The sequence below is a fragment of the Ursus arctos genome, unplaced genomic scaffold (assembly GCF_023065955.2).
Source record: "Ursus arctos isolate Adak ecotype North America unplaced genomic scaffold, UrsArc2.0 scaffold_7, whole genome shotgun sequence".
NCBI lineage: Eukaryota > Metazoa > Chordata > Mammalia > Carnivora > Ursidae > Ursus > Ursus arctos.
This window is the reverse complement of record NW_026623089.1, coordinates 65,516,116-65,530,405: the sequence shown is the minus strand read 5'-3', so window position 1 is coordinate 65,530,405 and position 14,290 is coordinate 65,516,116. Positions and strand designations below refer to the sequence as shown.

Below are 14,290 nucleotides of genomic sequence, written 5' to 3'. Positions count from 1 at the left end.
GCCCCGTCAGAAGGGGAGGGTTCTAGTCGCCGTTCAGTCACGTTGGCCGTGAGCCCGGGTCACACTCAGCAGCTGTACACAGTGCTTTCGGTCTATGGAAATCAAGGGTCCCAAGTTTCCTTTCTGTAGTATTTTTATAATGTAAAAGTACATAGTAGAAGTGTGTGTCTGGCGGAAGTTGTGAGCTTGATGGCGGTGAAGATGCGCCGCCGCCGAGGGCAGCGCGGGGGTGCCAGGAAGCGCCTGAGCGCGCGGGTGCGGACTGACGTCTGTGCTCTCTCACACGGTCTCCTGTTTAAAGTGCCCTGGACGCGGAAAACGAGCACCTTGTGCAGGAAGCTCTAGACCGACTCATGGAAGGAAGAACAGTGTTAATTATTGCCCACCGTCTGTCTACCATTAAGAATGCCAACATGGTGGCCGTTCTTGACCAAGGAAGGATTACAGAATGCGGGAATCATGAAGAACTGCTTTCAAAACCAGATGGGATATACAGAAAATTAATGAACAAACAAAGGTTTATTTCAGCATAAAGGAGCAATTACTGATGAAGTGAACATGAGAGACTTTAGAGCAAAACATTGTTGCAGGAAAAAAACTTAGAGATGGTATCTAATCTGTAAATCATACTTCAAGTTATTTAAAATACGCCTGTTTTTTCCAAGGTGGGTAAAATATTGTTTTGAGATGTACCTGTTCTCAAGACCTTTTTATTCAGACTTTTAATAATTGTAACTTTCTAAATGTCTATAGCACTGAAGTTATTTTCAGGTTTTTTACTTCCTTTTGTCCTGGAATACTTTAATTAATATAACATGGCACCTCATTTTATTTTTTACCTGCTGTTACAGATCGGAGCTATTGTCAAATGACAACTTTTAAAAGGGGATTATAAATAAAAAGCTTAATTATTTTAGGTGATTTACCAATCACTGTGTAATTCTCTTGGTAGTATTCTACCTACATTGTGTCTAAATTTACTAGAAGACGAAAATCTTCCCTTTTTTTTTTTTAATTCTGATAATGTCCAGGAGTGAACCTGACATTCAGACATACAGGAATAGTTAGCGTCACACGGGGAGAAGGGAACATTTACGTTCCCCACTTCCTGTGTCTTCAGGGATATGAGACTTTAAAAGTATGTGTTCCTCTGGGATGAGTCCGTGTTTGGATGTGTGTGGTTTTCAGCATTTTTAGCACATGAAAGCCTGATGAGTTTTAAAAGGGGAAGAAGCCATTCCTTTGAATATGGAAACTTCTATTTTCATTATTCACACATTTGTTACTTTGGAAAACCAGGCATGAACTGCTGGGTATTATCAAGAGGTAAAAATGAATTTTACATTTAAGTCATCCGAAGGCATGTATTTTGAAAATTATGTTTTAAAAATTTATAATTCCTAGCCAAATTTTAGGTTTTATCAGTTAAATACTTTTGAAATTTCATTCAATGAGACAAAAACCTAAATAACTTTAATTTTCATCCTTAAAACTGAAGAAAGCTTAGTTCTTCCTATTCTACAGAATATCAAGAAACTTTCAGAACTTGTTTCTTTTCTGAAAAATAACCCTTTTTATTTATGGTTATAGTTTTATTCACCTAAATGCATCAGAAATTTGAAAGCAATGCTGATAACCGTTAGATTTGCCACATTTCAAGTCAGTGCTGTTAATTTGCTGTTGCCTCAAGAAAAAGTGGTTTTTTTACATTGATGATGCCAGAACCTAAGAAATAACTATGTTGCTGTAATTAAAATGGAAGTTTGCCCGTGTTCTAAGTATGGATTGGTTCACTGATTATGCTGGAAGAAGAAACCACTATTTTATGATAAGCATGGAGTATTATAATTCATTCTACGTAAGGGAATTTATTATTGAATAAAATGGACTCAGTGAATGAATGAACTCCTTGTTCTTTGTAGTAGGAAACAGTACACCTGTGACAATCATTTTAACAAGCTTTACTTGTATTCTTTGTACAATTTGCTATTATGGTGTGGTTCTCAAAAAGCAGACAAAACACAATTACAAGGTTGGATCCAAGGGAAATCTCTTTGTGCCATAGAAGTATTTACAAAATTGAATTTGATCATTATATTTTATTTTCTAATACAAGATGTTCAATTGTGTCTTTAGGGAACATTTTATATCCTGGATTAAAATTTATAGTAGCTTTATCTGTGTCTGTCACTTCTTATAAAGCTTCATTACATTCAGTTTCTTAACTGGAATTTGGCTGTGGAGGTTCAGGAATAAAGAAAAAACTAACATTATAAATAAATAAAAGAAAGTAGTAATTACAAATTCCTTCCATTTCTTCCCTCCCTGATGTCCTCATTTTTATTTTTATTTTAAAAATTTTTTTTGCTATTTACAAACTGCTAGAAGGTGAAGGAGAGACAGTAAAGTATCCCCCAAAGTGAAAAGGTACTTAGAGACTGGAGAACGAAGCAGATGACTCCACCCAGTTTACATGGAATTTTATCCAGTGTAACCTGCTGATGGGGGATCGGGTAGACGATGATCCAGGCAGCTGCACAGCTATTCTCCATAAAGTCCAGGCCTTGGTCTACAGATTTCATAGAGCAAGGAGATGCGTGGGTGGGGTGGCCACTGTAGGGAGATCAAAGGGCTTGCATGCACCTAACCGACAGCTAACCTGTAATATTGTGGCGTAATCCATGCACTGGGAAGGGTAAAGACTCTTATCTCTAACAGATTCCTGGGAGGCCAAAGCAAGCCTCCACACACCCCAGCCTTGGTGGGCATTTCTAAGGTATGTGTATGAATCTTCAAGGGGCCTGGAACACAAGAGAGGTCATTGAGCAAACATGAACAAGATGGAGGGCTCAAGATGGAGTCAATATTGTCAGTGCTCCTGCATAAACACTCTATTTAGTTGCTTCAGTACAATAAATAAATATCCCCTGCCCCCACCTTGGACAAGGAATTGTGCTGTGGAGTTGATGACAGAATGATTATCTGCCCTCACGGAGCTTCTAGTTTATTTAGAAGGAGAGAGAAGGCAGATAAAAATTAATTACAAGAAAATAGCTAAATAGTACAGAGGTGGTATTGCTAACACTGTTGATGGTACCACTTTGTTTCCAGAGTGTTTGTACATGTTACCGTGTTTGTTACTTTGACAATCCTATAATTTATTTTTTATTTGACAGAGAGGGCGTGCACAAGGAGGGGGAGCAGCAGGCAGAGGGAGACGGAGAAGCAGGCCCCCTGCTGAGCAAGGAGCCCAATGTGGGACTCAATCCCAGGACCCTGGGATCACAACCTGAGCCGAAGGAAGACGCTTAACCGACTGAGCCACCCAGATCCCCCAGACAATCCTATAATTTAAAGAAATACCTATCATCCCCTTTTCACAGAAGAGGAAATAAGAATAGGCAAGTTGTAAATTAATCCAGCATTGAAGCTGTGTACAGGGAGATACTCGAGAAATAGGAGCCAGATCATGGAGGACTTCAATATCATGCTGAAAATCTTAGCTTTCATCTTACATGCATGGAGAGCCATTGAAGGACTATGTATGTTCATATAAACAATTTAGAAAATAAGCAAAAATCACTAATCACTAGAAATTCTGTGAAGAGACAATTTCATGTTAATGAGCTTAGCATTTTGTGGTCCACCCTCCCAGGCTTCATCTCTATGTGCAAGGCCGCCTCTGACTTTGGACTTGATTGGTTCTCAGGAAATAATCATAAGCTAAAATAACCATTATAGGCTAAACCCTTGTCAGTATATTTTTATAAATTAGGGCTCTATTTTGAGAAATTAACTTTTTTCATAAAAATGCCAAAACTGTTAGAAAATAAATGAAAAGAAATATAAATGTAGGGGCGCCTGGGTGGCACAGCGGTTAAGCGTCTGCCTTCGGCTCAGGGCGTGATCCCAGCGTTCTGGGATCGAGCCCCACATCAGGCTCCTCCGCTATGAGCCTGCCTCTTCCTCTCCCACTCCCCCTGCTTGTGTTCCCTCTCTCGCTGGCTATCTCTATCTCTGTCGAATAAATAAATAAAATCTTTAAAAAAAAAAAAGAAATATAAATGTTACAGAACATTAAGTATATTAGTGAAAGAAGTATGTGAGAACTACATTGTAAGTGTTCCTTTGGGGATATTCTACATGATTTTTCTGTCTGAGGCATCATGGCAATCTCTATTCATTCAATGTTTTTCATTCAAAAAACGTTACTGAGTATCCTCTATTTTGTTAGGTCCTATGCCAACAAAGGACCTGTGCGTCCCTCATGAAGCTAGCCCATGGGTCAGCAAACTGTGACCTGCTGCCTGATTTGTACGGCCTGCAAGCTTAGGATGGTTTTTACGGTTTGTTTGTTTGTTTGTTTGTTTGTTTTCAAAAATGTTATTCATTTAGTGAGAGAGAGAGAGTGCACAAGCTGAGGGAAGGGCGGAGGGAGAGGGGGAAAGAGAATCCCCCGCAGACTGCACTGAGAGCGGAGCCTGACTTGGCGCTTGATCCCACGACCTTGAAATCCTGACCTGAGTCAAAACCAAGAGTCAAATGCCTAACTGATTGAGCCACCCAGGTGCCCTAGTTTTTACACTTTTAAATGCTTTTTAAAAAACAAAAGAAAAATAATTCATAACACATCAAAGTTTTATGAAATTCAAATTCCAGTGTCCATAAATAGAGCTTTATTGGAACACAGCCACACTCATTCGTGAGCAGTTGCAACAGACTGTACGGCCTCAGGTACTCTCTGACCCTGGACAGTTTGCTGACCGCAGAACTAGTGAAAACAATATGCATTTTTCCCTGCTCAGTGGACTTTTAAACTACGATGAAATTTAGAGTTATCTCAAAAAGTTCCATCGCCATTAGATGGCAATTAAATGAATGCCTTGAAAATGATTGGGCATGGTTAATTTCCATAATGAGTTCTTCATTGTTCCCCTGCCTTGCCATTTTAATAATATCACCATGGCTATGTTGGTGATAGTGGAATTCTAACAATTCTACTACGGCTGCAGGAAATAGTTCTGGCTACTATCTCATTGTTCATTGCAGTGATTATTACTACAGAAATCAAAGTTTGGTCTTAAATGAAAGGGCAGTACTTTAGGAACGGTGTATAGAAAGGAGGCACATGTTCAAGTCGAGCTTCTCACATGTGTACATGTGTCTATGAGGCATTTTTTTATATCAATAAAAAAATAAGCTCCTAGTGGACGTACTGTTTTTCGACCAACCTGCTTTTTAAAATTTTACAACAGAATATTTTCCTACATCCTTAAGTTTTCATTACACACATCTTCATGTATTCTTTTTAACCATATAGAATCTTATAATGTGAATATACTATAAATCTATCATTGGACATCTTTCTATATTCTTTGCTATTATAAACAATACTATATGTATTATGATTTTTTTCAGATAAATTCTAAAAGTGAATTGCCAAGTTCAAAGAGCATATACAAGTTATAAGGCTTTTTGATAGATTATCCTCTTAAAAGACCATACTAATCTATAAAAATCTCACCGGAAATGTACACATCAGCACCTATTCCCCCACAGCCTTTCAGCGTGAACTGTTTTCATTTTTAAAAACCTTCCAGCTAATTCAACAGGCAAACAATACTCATTGGTGGTTTGATTTACATTTCTTTAATTATTAGTGATGTTGAAGATCTTTTCATGTGTTTTGATCATTTCTAGTCTTTGACTTAATGCTAGTTCATGCTCTTCATACATTTCCATTTTTTTCCTCTTGGGGTAGCTTGGTTTCTCTTACTGATTTTCTTTAAAGAGTGCGATACTATTTTATAGGAAATACTGTTTTTCTTCAGCTTGTTTGCTTTCATTCTATGTTTGTGTTTTTTTGACATTCACAAATACAGTCACATCTATATTTAATTCTCACAAGTGAGTACTGTTAGTAATTTAACAGAGGCTCGAAAAGGTGACATTGGTAGAAATAGCAGAGGTGAGATTTGAAGCAAGTCCCATTTAATTCCAGAGTCTATACACTCAATTACTATGGCAGTGGTTATCAAAATGTCCCTGGATAGCAGCCTTACCAACACCTAGAAACTTCGTTAGAAATGCAAATTCTGGGATGCCTGGGTGGCTCAGTTGATTAAGTGTCTGCCTTAGGCTCAGGTCATGATCCCAGGGTCCTGGGATCGCCTCCCACCTTTGGCTCAGCTCCTTGCTCAGCAGGGATCCTGCTTCTTCCTCTGCCTGCTGCTCCCCCTGCTTCTGCATGCTCTCTCTGACAAATAAATAAATAAAATCTTAAAAAAGACAAAAGGAACGCAATCTTCAGACACTGTGGGTGGGCAGCAATGCAGTTTAACAAGCCCTCCTGGTGATGATACATATTTGAGGATGAGAGCCACCGCACTACACTATCCCTTCTAGATCTCCCGTATAAGGGACTATACTATTTGAAATGAGGTCAAAGGATAAACAAGGAAATGATTTTTTTTTTTTTTTTTTGTAAGGAAATGGTAGCCACTAGATAAATGTAGAACCCTGGGTAGTGATAAAGAAGTACTTGTGCTGCCCCCAAGGCAGAGGTCCTGATACTGTTCCATTCGCCGCGGTCTCCACTACCCACTGCAGGAGGCTGACATCCACGGACTGTATTAAGGAGCTACAGTGTACCAGGATGTTGCAGTGGCGGTTAAGGGTGAAGAATGACTCCGGGATAGAGCTCTTCTTTTTGACTTGGGTAATTGGCCAGTTTTACTAAGTGGGGCCGAGGTGGTAGGACAGGGGTCCTGGAGGAAAAGAAGAATTCAGTTTTTAACACGTGGAACGTCAGGAGTCTGCAGGACATGCAGGTCGAAAGTGTTCACTAGGGAGCTGTTTGGAGCCTGCAGTTTTTGAACAAGATCCGGGATAAAGATGTGAACTTGTAGCGTTACCAGCGTCCACTAGCGTGGATGAGACCGTGTGGAGTGGGGAATGACAAACTTAGAGAAGAACAAATGTAAGAGAGTGTGAAACCACTGGCAGCGTTTCCCATTTTCTCCCTTCTCAGCGTAGACCACGGAACCGACACTTTCCAGTTCCCAAGAGGCTCAGGAAAGACAAGCACTCAAAGAGAGGCTTTGCGTTCAGGCTGCTAGAGCGCCAGACAGTCGAGAAGGGCACCTGGCTCTCCAGTTTCACTTCCCTGAGGCGCCGGACACCCACCAGCCCCCAAGAACCCTCCACTGGTTTACCTCTACAATCACCTCCCGCGGCTGGAGGCAGCCCTCTGACGTCATTACCGCGCGCCCTCCCCCGCCCCCCCCTACACACACAGTTCGGATCACACCCCGCGCCTCGGCGCTGCGCTTTCACGTATGACCGCGCGCCCTCCCCCGCCTCCCCGACAAAGCCCGCAGCTCGGCGCTGTGCTTTTGCGTCATCACCGCGCGCTCTCCCGCCTCTAGGTGTTCAAGCTCCGCGCGCGAGTAAAGTTTCAGCCCCACGGGCGGAATCCGCTTGCCCTGTGTCGCCTCTCCGTTCCGTCATGTTCCCGGCCGTCTCTTCTCCGCGGACACCGGGGCCAGGGACCCGAAGGGGCCCTCTGGGCGGAGTCGGGCCGGGCTCCACGCCCCGGGCGACTAGCAGGAAAGGTCTGACCCTGGGGTCGGCAGTCAGCTCCCCGGTGCTCTTTTCGCCGGTCGGCCGGCGTAGCTCGCTGAGCTCGCGGTAAGTGATTGTCCCCGATTCGGTCTGGTGACCGATAGGCTTACGTGCCTTGGCGGGCCTGATGGGATAGTGTCTCCAGAAGCCTCCGAAACTGGGGGCGGCGGGGGGGAATGCCAAAGTTGGGGAAATAGATCTTGGCCATATTGCGGGTAGTTATTTAAGCCTCGCTTTAATTTATGGAGCCTTCACTTTGCACTTTTCATGGAATTAGCTTTGTGTAGAAGTGAACAAATTGGATTTCAGTGAGTGGTTACCTGCCTCCTTACTACCCCTGTGTCTCGGTGTCAGTCATGAGTCTTTTCATCTGTGAAGAGGCGATAGCCAGCTTCACGTAAGGCCAAATGAATCAATATGAAATCCTCAGACGATGGTGGGAAAGAGCATCTCCAACCCAGGAAAATCGTATAATGCCTAACACAGTTATTGCCATTAATATCTGCTGATTGATAATTAAGGGAGCTTTGGCCACACAAGTTAACTTTGTAGCTAAATCAATAGGCAAAAGGCTTTCCAGAGCAGTGAGATAAGAGTAGTTTTGTTAGCAAATAAAAGCGCGGCACATCAGTCCACATCACCTGTTAAATCATGCTCCGCACCCACCCTTTCATAATTAATCTAGAACTTTAGAAGGTAACACGTTTCTGGGTAGTTTCCTCTGAATTCGTCTACCAAAAAAGAACTTTGTTTTGCAAGAAAACTTTCATTTTGAAAGTGCTCTTCAAAGTGGTGATCTTGTCAGTGTTTTCTTCTTTTGAGAAAAGCCAGGGAATAAAAGCTATACTTTACTTAATGTGTGTTTTTTAAAATCTTTTCTTACTTTCTAGTGATTATTTAAAGAAAAATATTTGTTATAATGGTATGTCAAAAAGCAAAGCTCACTTGGGGCGCCTGGGTGGCACAGCGGTTAAGCGTCTGCCCTCGGCTCAGGGCGTGATCCCAGCGTTATGGGATCGAGTCCTGCATCAGGCTCCTCCACTGTGAGCCTGCTTCTTCCTCTCCCGCTCTGCCTGCTTGTGTTATCTCTCTCTCTGGCTGTCTCTCTGTCAAATAAATAAATAAATAAAATCTTTAAAAAAAAAAAAAGAAGCAAAGCTCACTTAATCCTCATGATGAGAGAGGGAATAAATTTTATACTGGTAACTACATTATTTTCTTAATGTTAACAAGGTGAGGAGGTACAATTTCAACTGCTGTACCTGCGGTTGAAGAACAGGTAACAGCAGATAACTCATGACTGATTTCTTGGTTGTACAAATCTGGGGGCGCCTAGGTGGCTCAGTTAAGCGTCTGCCTTCGGCTCTGGTCATAATCCAGGGGTCCTGGGATGGAGTCCACATCAGGCTCCCTGCAGAGCAGAGAGCTCCCTGCTTCTTCTTCTGCCCCCCCCCGGTCTGCCTCTCTCCTCTATCTCTCATGAATAAATAATTAAAATCTTAAAACAAATCTGGTAGATTTCATAAAATTCTACAGCTGATGAGGGCAAAATGGGTGAAAGGGAGTGGGAGGTACAGGCTTCCAATTCCAAAATGTGTAAGTTATGGGGATGAAAAGTACAGCATAGGGAATATAATCAATGATATTATAATAGGGTTGCATGGTGACAGTAGCTGTAAGTGTGATCTTAGCATAGAGTTTCCAATCACTGTTTTGTGCATCTGAAACTAATGTAACATTGTGTCAGCTATGCTTTGATTTAAAAAAAAGAAAAGTTCCAGGGCTGATGAGAGCTTAAAGATAGTCTAACCCAATGTTTGTAAAGCTTTTTTGATCATAGTGTAGAATAAACTCTAGATTATATTCTATTTTGTTTTTCAAAAATGTTGATTGAGACCCTCAAAATGACCCACAGTTTGGAAAACACTGATTTAGTCCAACCTTCGTGTTTTGGTGAAGGAAGCAGTTATAAAGAGTTTAAGTGAATAGAGCATGCGTCTGATTCCTAGAATATAAGAGTCAGAAGCCACTTTTCTAGATCCTGTCAGAAAAAATATATTACACAGTACACATGGGCCAGAGTTGTTTTGTTTTGTTTTACTGTTACACCTCATCTTTCTTCTTGTTTATCTAAGATCTTCTCTTCATGTGTAAGTATGTACCGAAAAATTAGGATAATGGAAAAAAATTTTTTAAAGATTTTATTTATTTGACAGAGCACAAGCAGGGGTGTGACAGGGAGAGGGAGGAGCGAGCTCCCCGCTGAGTAGAGATCCTGATGTGGGACTCGATCTCAGGACCCTGGGATCCTGACTGAGCCGAAGGCAGATGCTTAACCGACTGAGCCACCCAGGCGCCCCGAGATAACGGAAAATTTTAAGTTACGGTTCAAGGAATGTGGTCTCTTTTCTTCAGAGGAACACCTACACGAGTATTGCCACACCACTGTGTAACTGAGTCTATGAACTATGATGTGAAAACATTTGGATCTTCTCTTCCTGTTAAAATAATGGAAGCCTTGACATTGGCTGAAGGTAGGTGTCATTTTCCATTTGCCTCTACTGGCAATTCAAAAGGCAGCCTGGCTCTGGCTCAGGTTGAAATTTGTGCTTTCTCTGATATACCTTCACTTATGTGGGGTAGAAATAGGTAACATATTTGGTTTTCACTATAATTGAAAAATACAATGAATTTGAGAAGCAGAATGAGTTTATTTTTAAAAAGCACACATTACTTCTTTTATGGTTGTAAACACTGCATATGCAGAGCTCAGTCTGATTTCAAAAGTTATCTTGTGTATGAAGTTTAGCTTAAAAAAAAAACACTGCCTCACGTTAGTGGGTGTGATAATGCAGTAAGATCAAGTCTTACTACCTCCATTTCTGGATCCTGTAGTATCCTGGAGGTTATATATACACATTTATGTTATCAATGTGGTGTACCTTTAGAAGATTCTGTTGTCAGAGAATTAGAGTGGAAGTTTGGAAAATGAAGTCACAGAAGCATCGGAAAGGCAACAGTAAGGATGAGGGGTTGGGTGACTGAAAGAGTAAAGTTCAGAGCATCCTCAGTGATGTTCCCAAGTCATTTTTATTTATGATTCAATTCTAGATTTTTGTGATTTTCTGGAACAGTGTTTTTCAAATTGCAAGTAGTAACCAAAATCAGTTTAGTGGCTTATGGCCAGCACTTAAAAAAATAGAATGCAGGATACCAGAGTGCATTTCATATAATAATGTTAGATAACTTGTTTGTTTTATTTAAATTCTATGTGAATGCATCATGATATAAAATGTTTTTCATACTGTGAATGACAGTCAAAAAAGGTTAAAGTACTCCATTCTAGAAAGCAATATTTTTCATAAGCTTGAACTTTCATATCTTCCCTATGAGTCCTTGAGAACTCAGGTACAGTGGTTTTCAGATAACTAAACTTCCACTAACCTCTATCATGCACTGTTTTTATTTTTTTAATAGGATTTTTTTATTTATTTTTGCAAGAGAGAGAGAGCACATGCATGAGCAGGGGGAGGGGCAGAGGGAGACACAGGCTTCCCGCTGAGCAAGGAGCCAGATACGGGACTCGAACCCAGGAGTCTGGGATAACCTGAACCGAAGGCAGATGCTGAAGGTGACTAAGCCACCCAGGTGCCCTGCACTGTTTTTGTTTAAAATATGTGTAATATATATTTTTCTTCTAAAAATTTCAGCTTAAATTGTATTTAAACCTTTTAACATACTCCTGGTTCATGCCACCAGACTTTTAACAGCAAATAGTACACAATCTCAGAGGAGAGAGTCCTTAGAAATTAGGATGTTTGAACTGAGGAGCGTGTAAACTGGAAGAACTTTACCCTATATGGAAACCTACCAAGTGCTGTGTGTTAGGTCAGAGACCTCAAGGGCTTACCAGTAGAGTATTTGGAACTGCTTTATTGCTTTCAGGAAAAGAAAATACTGAGCAGGTATGGTAATTCAGCAAAAAGCCCACACTTAGCCTAGGCACAATTTAGTATTTTAGCTTATACATTATTGATGCCTTTTATCTTGCTCCTCTACCCTGCGTTAGGCAAAGAGTAGAGCTCAAGTTAATTAAATTTCTAGGGCTAACACACTTACCGAGGTTTACCACCAATGCTTATGACAGCAATATACTAATTTAGTTTTGTCATTTAATACGGAATGTAACCCATGGGGTGTCTGGGTGGCTCAGTTGGTTAAGTGGCCAACTCTTGGTTTTAGCTCAGGTCATGGGATCGAGGCCTGTGTCGGGTTCTGTGCTTAGTGGGGAGTCTACTTGAGATTCTGTTCCTCTCCTCCTTTTGCCCCTCCCTCATGCGTGCTCTCTCTCTTTCTAAAATAAATAAATAACTCTTAAAAACATATAGAATGTAACCCTTGATGTCTGCACATCATGAAGTGATTTATCATACTTTTAAAGAAAGTATTTGAAAATCACATTCTTTTGAAGGCACAATTTTCTTTGAATTTTTTAATATATTTAATGGGAGAGATTATTATTTGTGTTACTGTATCAAAATAAAATTACAAATGTTACTAAATATTGAGGAAAGTAAGATACCTGTTTATAACCAATATTAAAAGACATTAAACCTAAGTCCAAAATATACTACTTACTTTCACGTACATTTCTAAAAGTGGTTATCAAAGTTAAATGAATTTCTTGTTTTGGATATTAATAACTCTGAGTTATCCAAGAGCATTTTTTGATGTGAATGAATCTTTTTTGTATGTGGTAATTACTTTTTTATGTATACACACACACACATACCATACATATATATAAAGAATGTAGCCATAAAGAAGATTTTGGTATAGAGAATTTTAAGGTTTTTTTCCTTCTTCTTTTTTTGTTTTTTTAATAGTTTTTCTTATTTGTGCTTCAATTATTTCTTTTTTTTTTAAGTTGATGATCAGCTGACTGTTCACATAGATGAAGGTGGATGGGCTTGTCTGGTCTGCAAAGAGAAACTCATTATTTGGAAGATTGGTCTGTCACCTATTACTAAGGTAATTGCTGTTTCGAGAGCTAGAAGGAAGTAGAGGAGAGGATTACCAGTTGGCTCTTAATTTTTACTGTAAAGCTTTAGAGTTGTTAGAGGACAGTACTCTGAATCTACTCAAACATTATGGATTTGCATTTTTATGATGTGAAAAACGGAGTATGCATACACATTTTTGTGTTGGGAAAAATAGTTTCTCCCATTTAATAATTTTAAACTAGATCCATGTTATTTACATTTAATAACATTAGAGACTTAAAAATTTTTAATGAATGTTGTAAATGTTATGTCAGTCTACCTAATGAAGTTTAAAACTAAATGCCATCCACATAAGCTGAGTTTATTTATTTCTAAGATAGGACTCTGTTTCACTAAATCTGCTGAATGATGCTTAATAGGGAAAAACTGAGGGGCATCTGGTGACTCAGTCAGTTAAGCAGCCAGCTCTTGATTTTGGCTCAAGTCATGATCTCGGGGTCCTAGGATCAAGCCCCGCATCAGGCTCTGTGCTCAGCAGGGAGTCTGCTTCAGGATTCTCTTTCTCCCTCTGCCCTCCGCCCCCTCAAATAAATAAATCTTTTTAAAAATAGTGGGAAAATGATACCAATTTTAGCAATTACTGTTTTAACTTTCAGGTGTCAAGTTTCTCACGTGGGGTTATCATTTGTGTTTCTAGGAACTTACTCTCAGCAACCTATTTTCCTGTGTGTTCCAGATCAGGCATCCTCTCTTGCACCAGTCACTGGTTACTGTTGTTACTGGGCCTTGTTCTGTTGGAATTGCAGACCCGTGCTTACCTAAACTCTTGACATCTGTGGCTTCTATACTGCTGCTGCCTGGAAAATAGTATTTGTAGTTAAGAGCATAGGTGAGGGAGACATCCTGGGGGCCATGATGAGTTAGCTGAAGGAGCCTGATATTTGGCTGAGGCTAAGAAGTATTTTCTAGGGGCTCCTGGGTGGCTCAGTCGTTAAGCGTCTGCCTTCGGCTCAGGGCGTGATCCCAGGGTCCGGGGATCAAGCCTCGCATCGGGCTCCTCTGCTGGGAGCCTGCTTCTTCCTCTCCCGCTCCCCCTGCTTGTGTTCCCTCTCTCGCTGGCTGTCTCTCTCTCTCTCTGTCAAAAAAAAAAAAAAAAGAAATATTTTCTAGACAACTTGGTATAATTAATTATTCTGTGGTCACGCAGATTTTAGATGTCAAATAAACAAATCAAGGCTAGCCTGGGAAAATTCCATACATATGTCTCTTAACCAACAGACTGTTTTTAGTCCAGAAGGGTATTGAGCTAGTTGATATTCAGGGTCTGGTCTGCCTCTTAAGTTTTCCTAATTTCTGTATCTCTTGAGATATTTTGTTTTGAAATTACTGATGAAAGTGTGATCAAAAAGATGTGAGCAGAAAGAATATTTGTAGAATGGTATTTCCAGCAGTGAATCAGAATCTGAAATATGCAGGGAAGGAAAATAAGTGAAGTGCATATTCAAAAAACTTGGATTTGATGTGAAAGATTTTTTGTTTGTGTTTTTTCTTTAGTTATCTGTTTGCAAAGAACTTCAGCTGCCGCCTAGTGACTTCCACTGGAGTGCTGACTTGGTGGCTCTCTCTTACTCTGATACTGCAGGTGAAGCACATTCTATTCAGGT

The 14,290-nt window shown here is 40.3% G+C and overlaps 2 protein-coding genes across 7 annotated transcripts in view; both read left to right on the top strand.

Annotated features, from left to right (window-relative positions):
- Positions 1–2,177, top strand: part of ABCB10 (ATP binding cassette subfamily B member 10) — a 34,573-nt gene extending 32,396 nt beyond the window's left edge. For all 5 annotated transcript variants that reach the window (XM_044386077.3, XM_057308333.1, XM_044386075.3 and 2 more), the window contains one exon: positions 302–2,177. In XM_044386077.3, the coding sequence (XP_044242012.1) occupies positions 302–533 (232 nt within the window). In that variant the 3' untranslated portion in view covers positions 534–2,177. The remainder of the gene's footprint in view (positions 1–301) is intronic.
- Positions 2,178–7,391: 5,214 nt separating this feature from the next.
- Positions 7,392–14,290, top strand: part of NUP133 (nucleoporin 133) — a 58,439-nt gene continuing 51,540 nt past the window's right edge. For both annotated transcript variants that reach the window (XM_057308548.1, XM_026504221.4), the window contains exons 1-4: positions 7,392–7,689; positions 10,039–10,157; positions 12,551–12,654; positions 14,181–14,288. In XM_057308548.1, the coding sequence (XP_057164531.1) occupies positions 7,508–7,689; positions 10,039–10,157; positions 12,551–12,654; positions 14,181–14,288 (513 nt within the window). In that variant the 5' untranslated portion in view covers positions 7,392–7,507. The remainder of the gene's footprint in view (positions 7,690–10,038; positions 10,158–12,550; positions 12,655–14,180; positions 14,289–14,290) is intronic.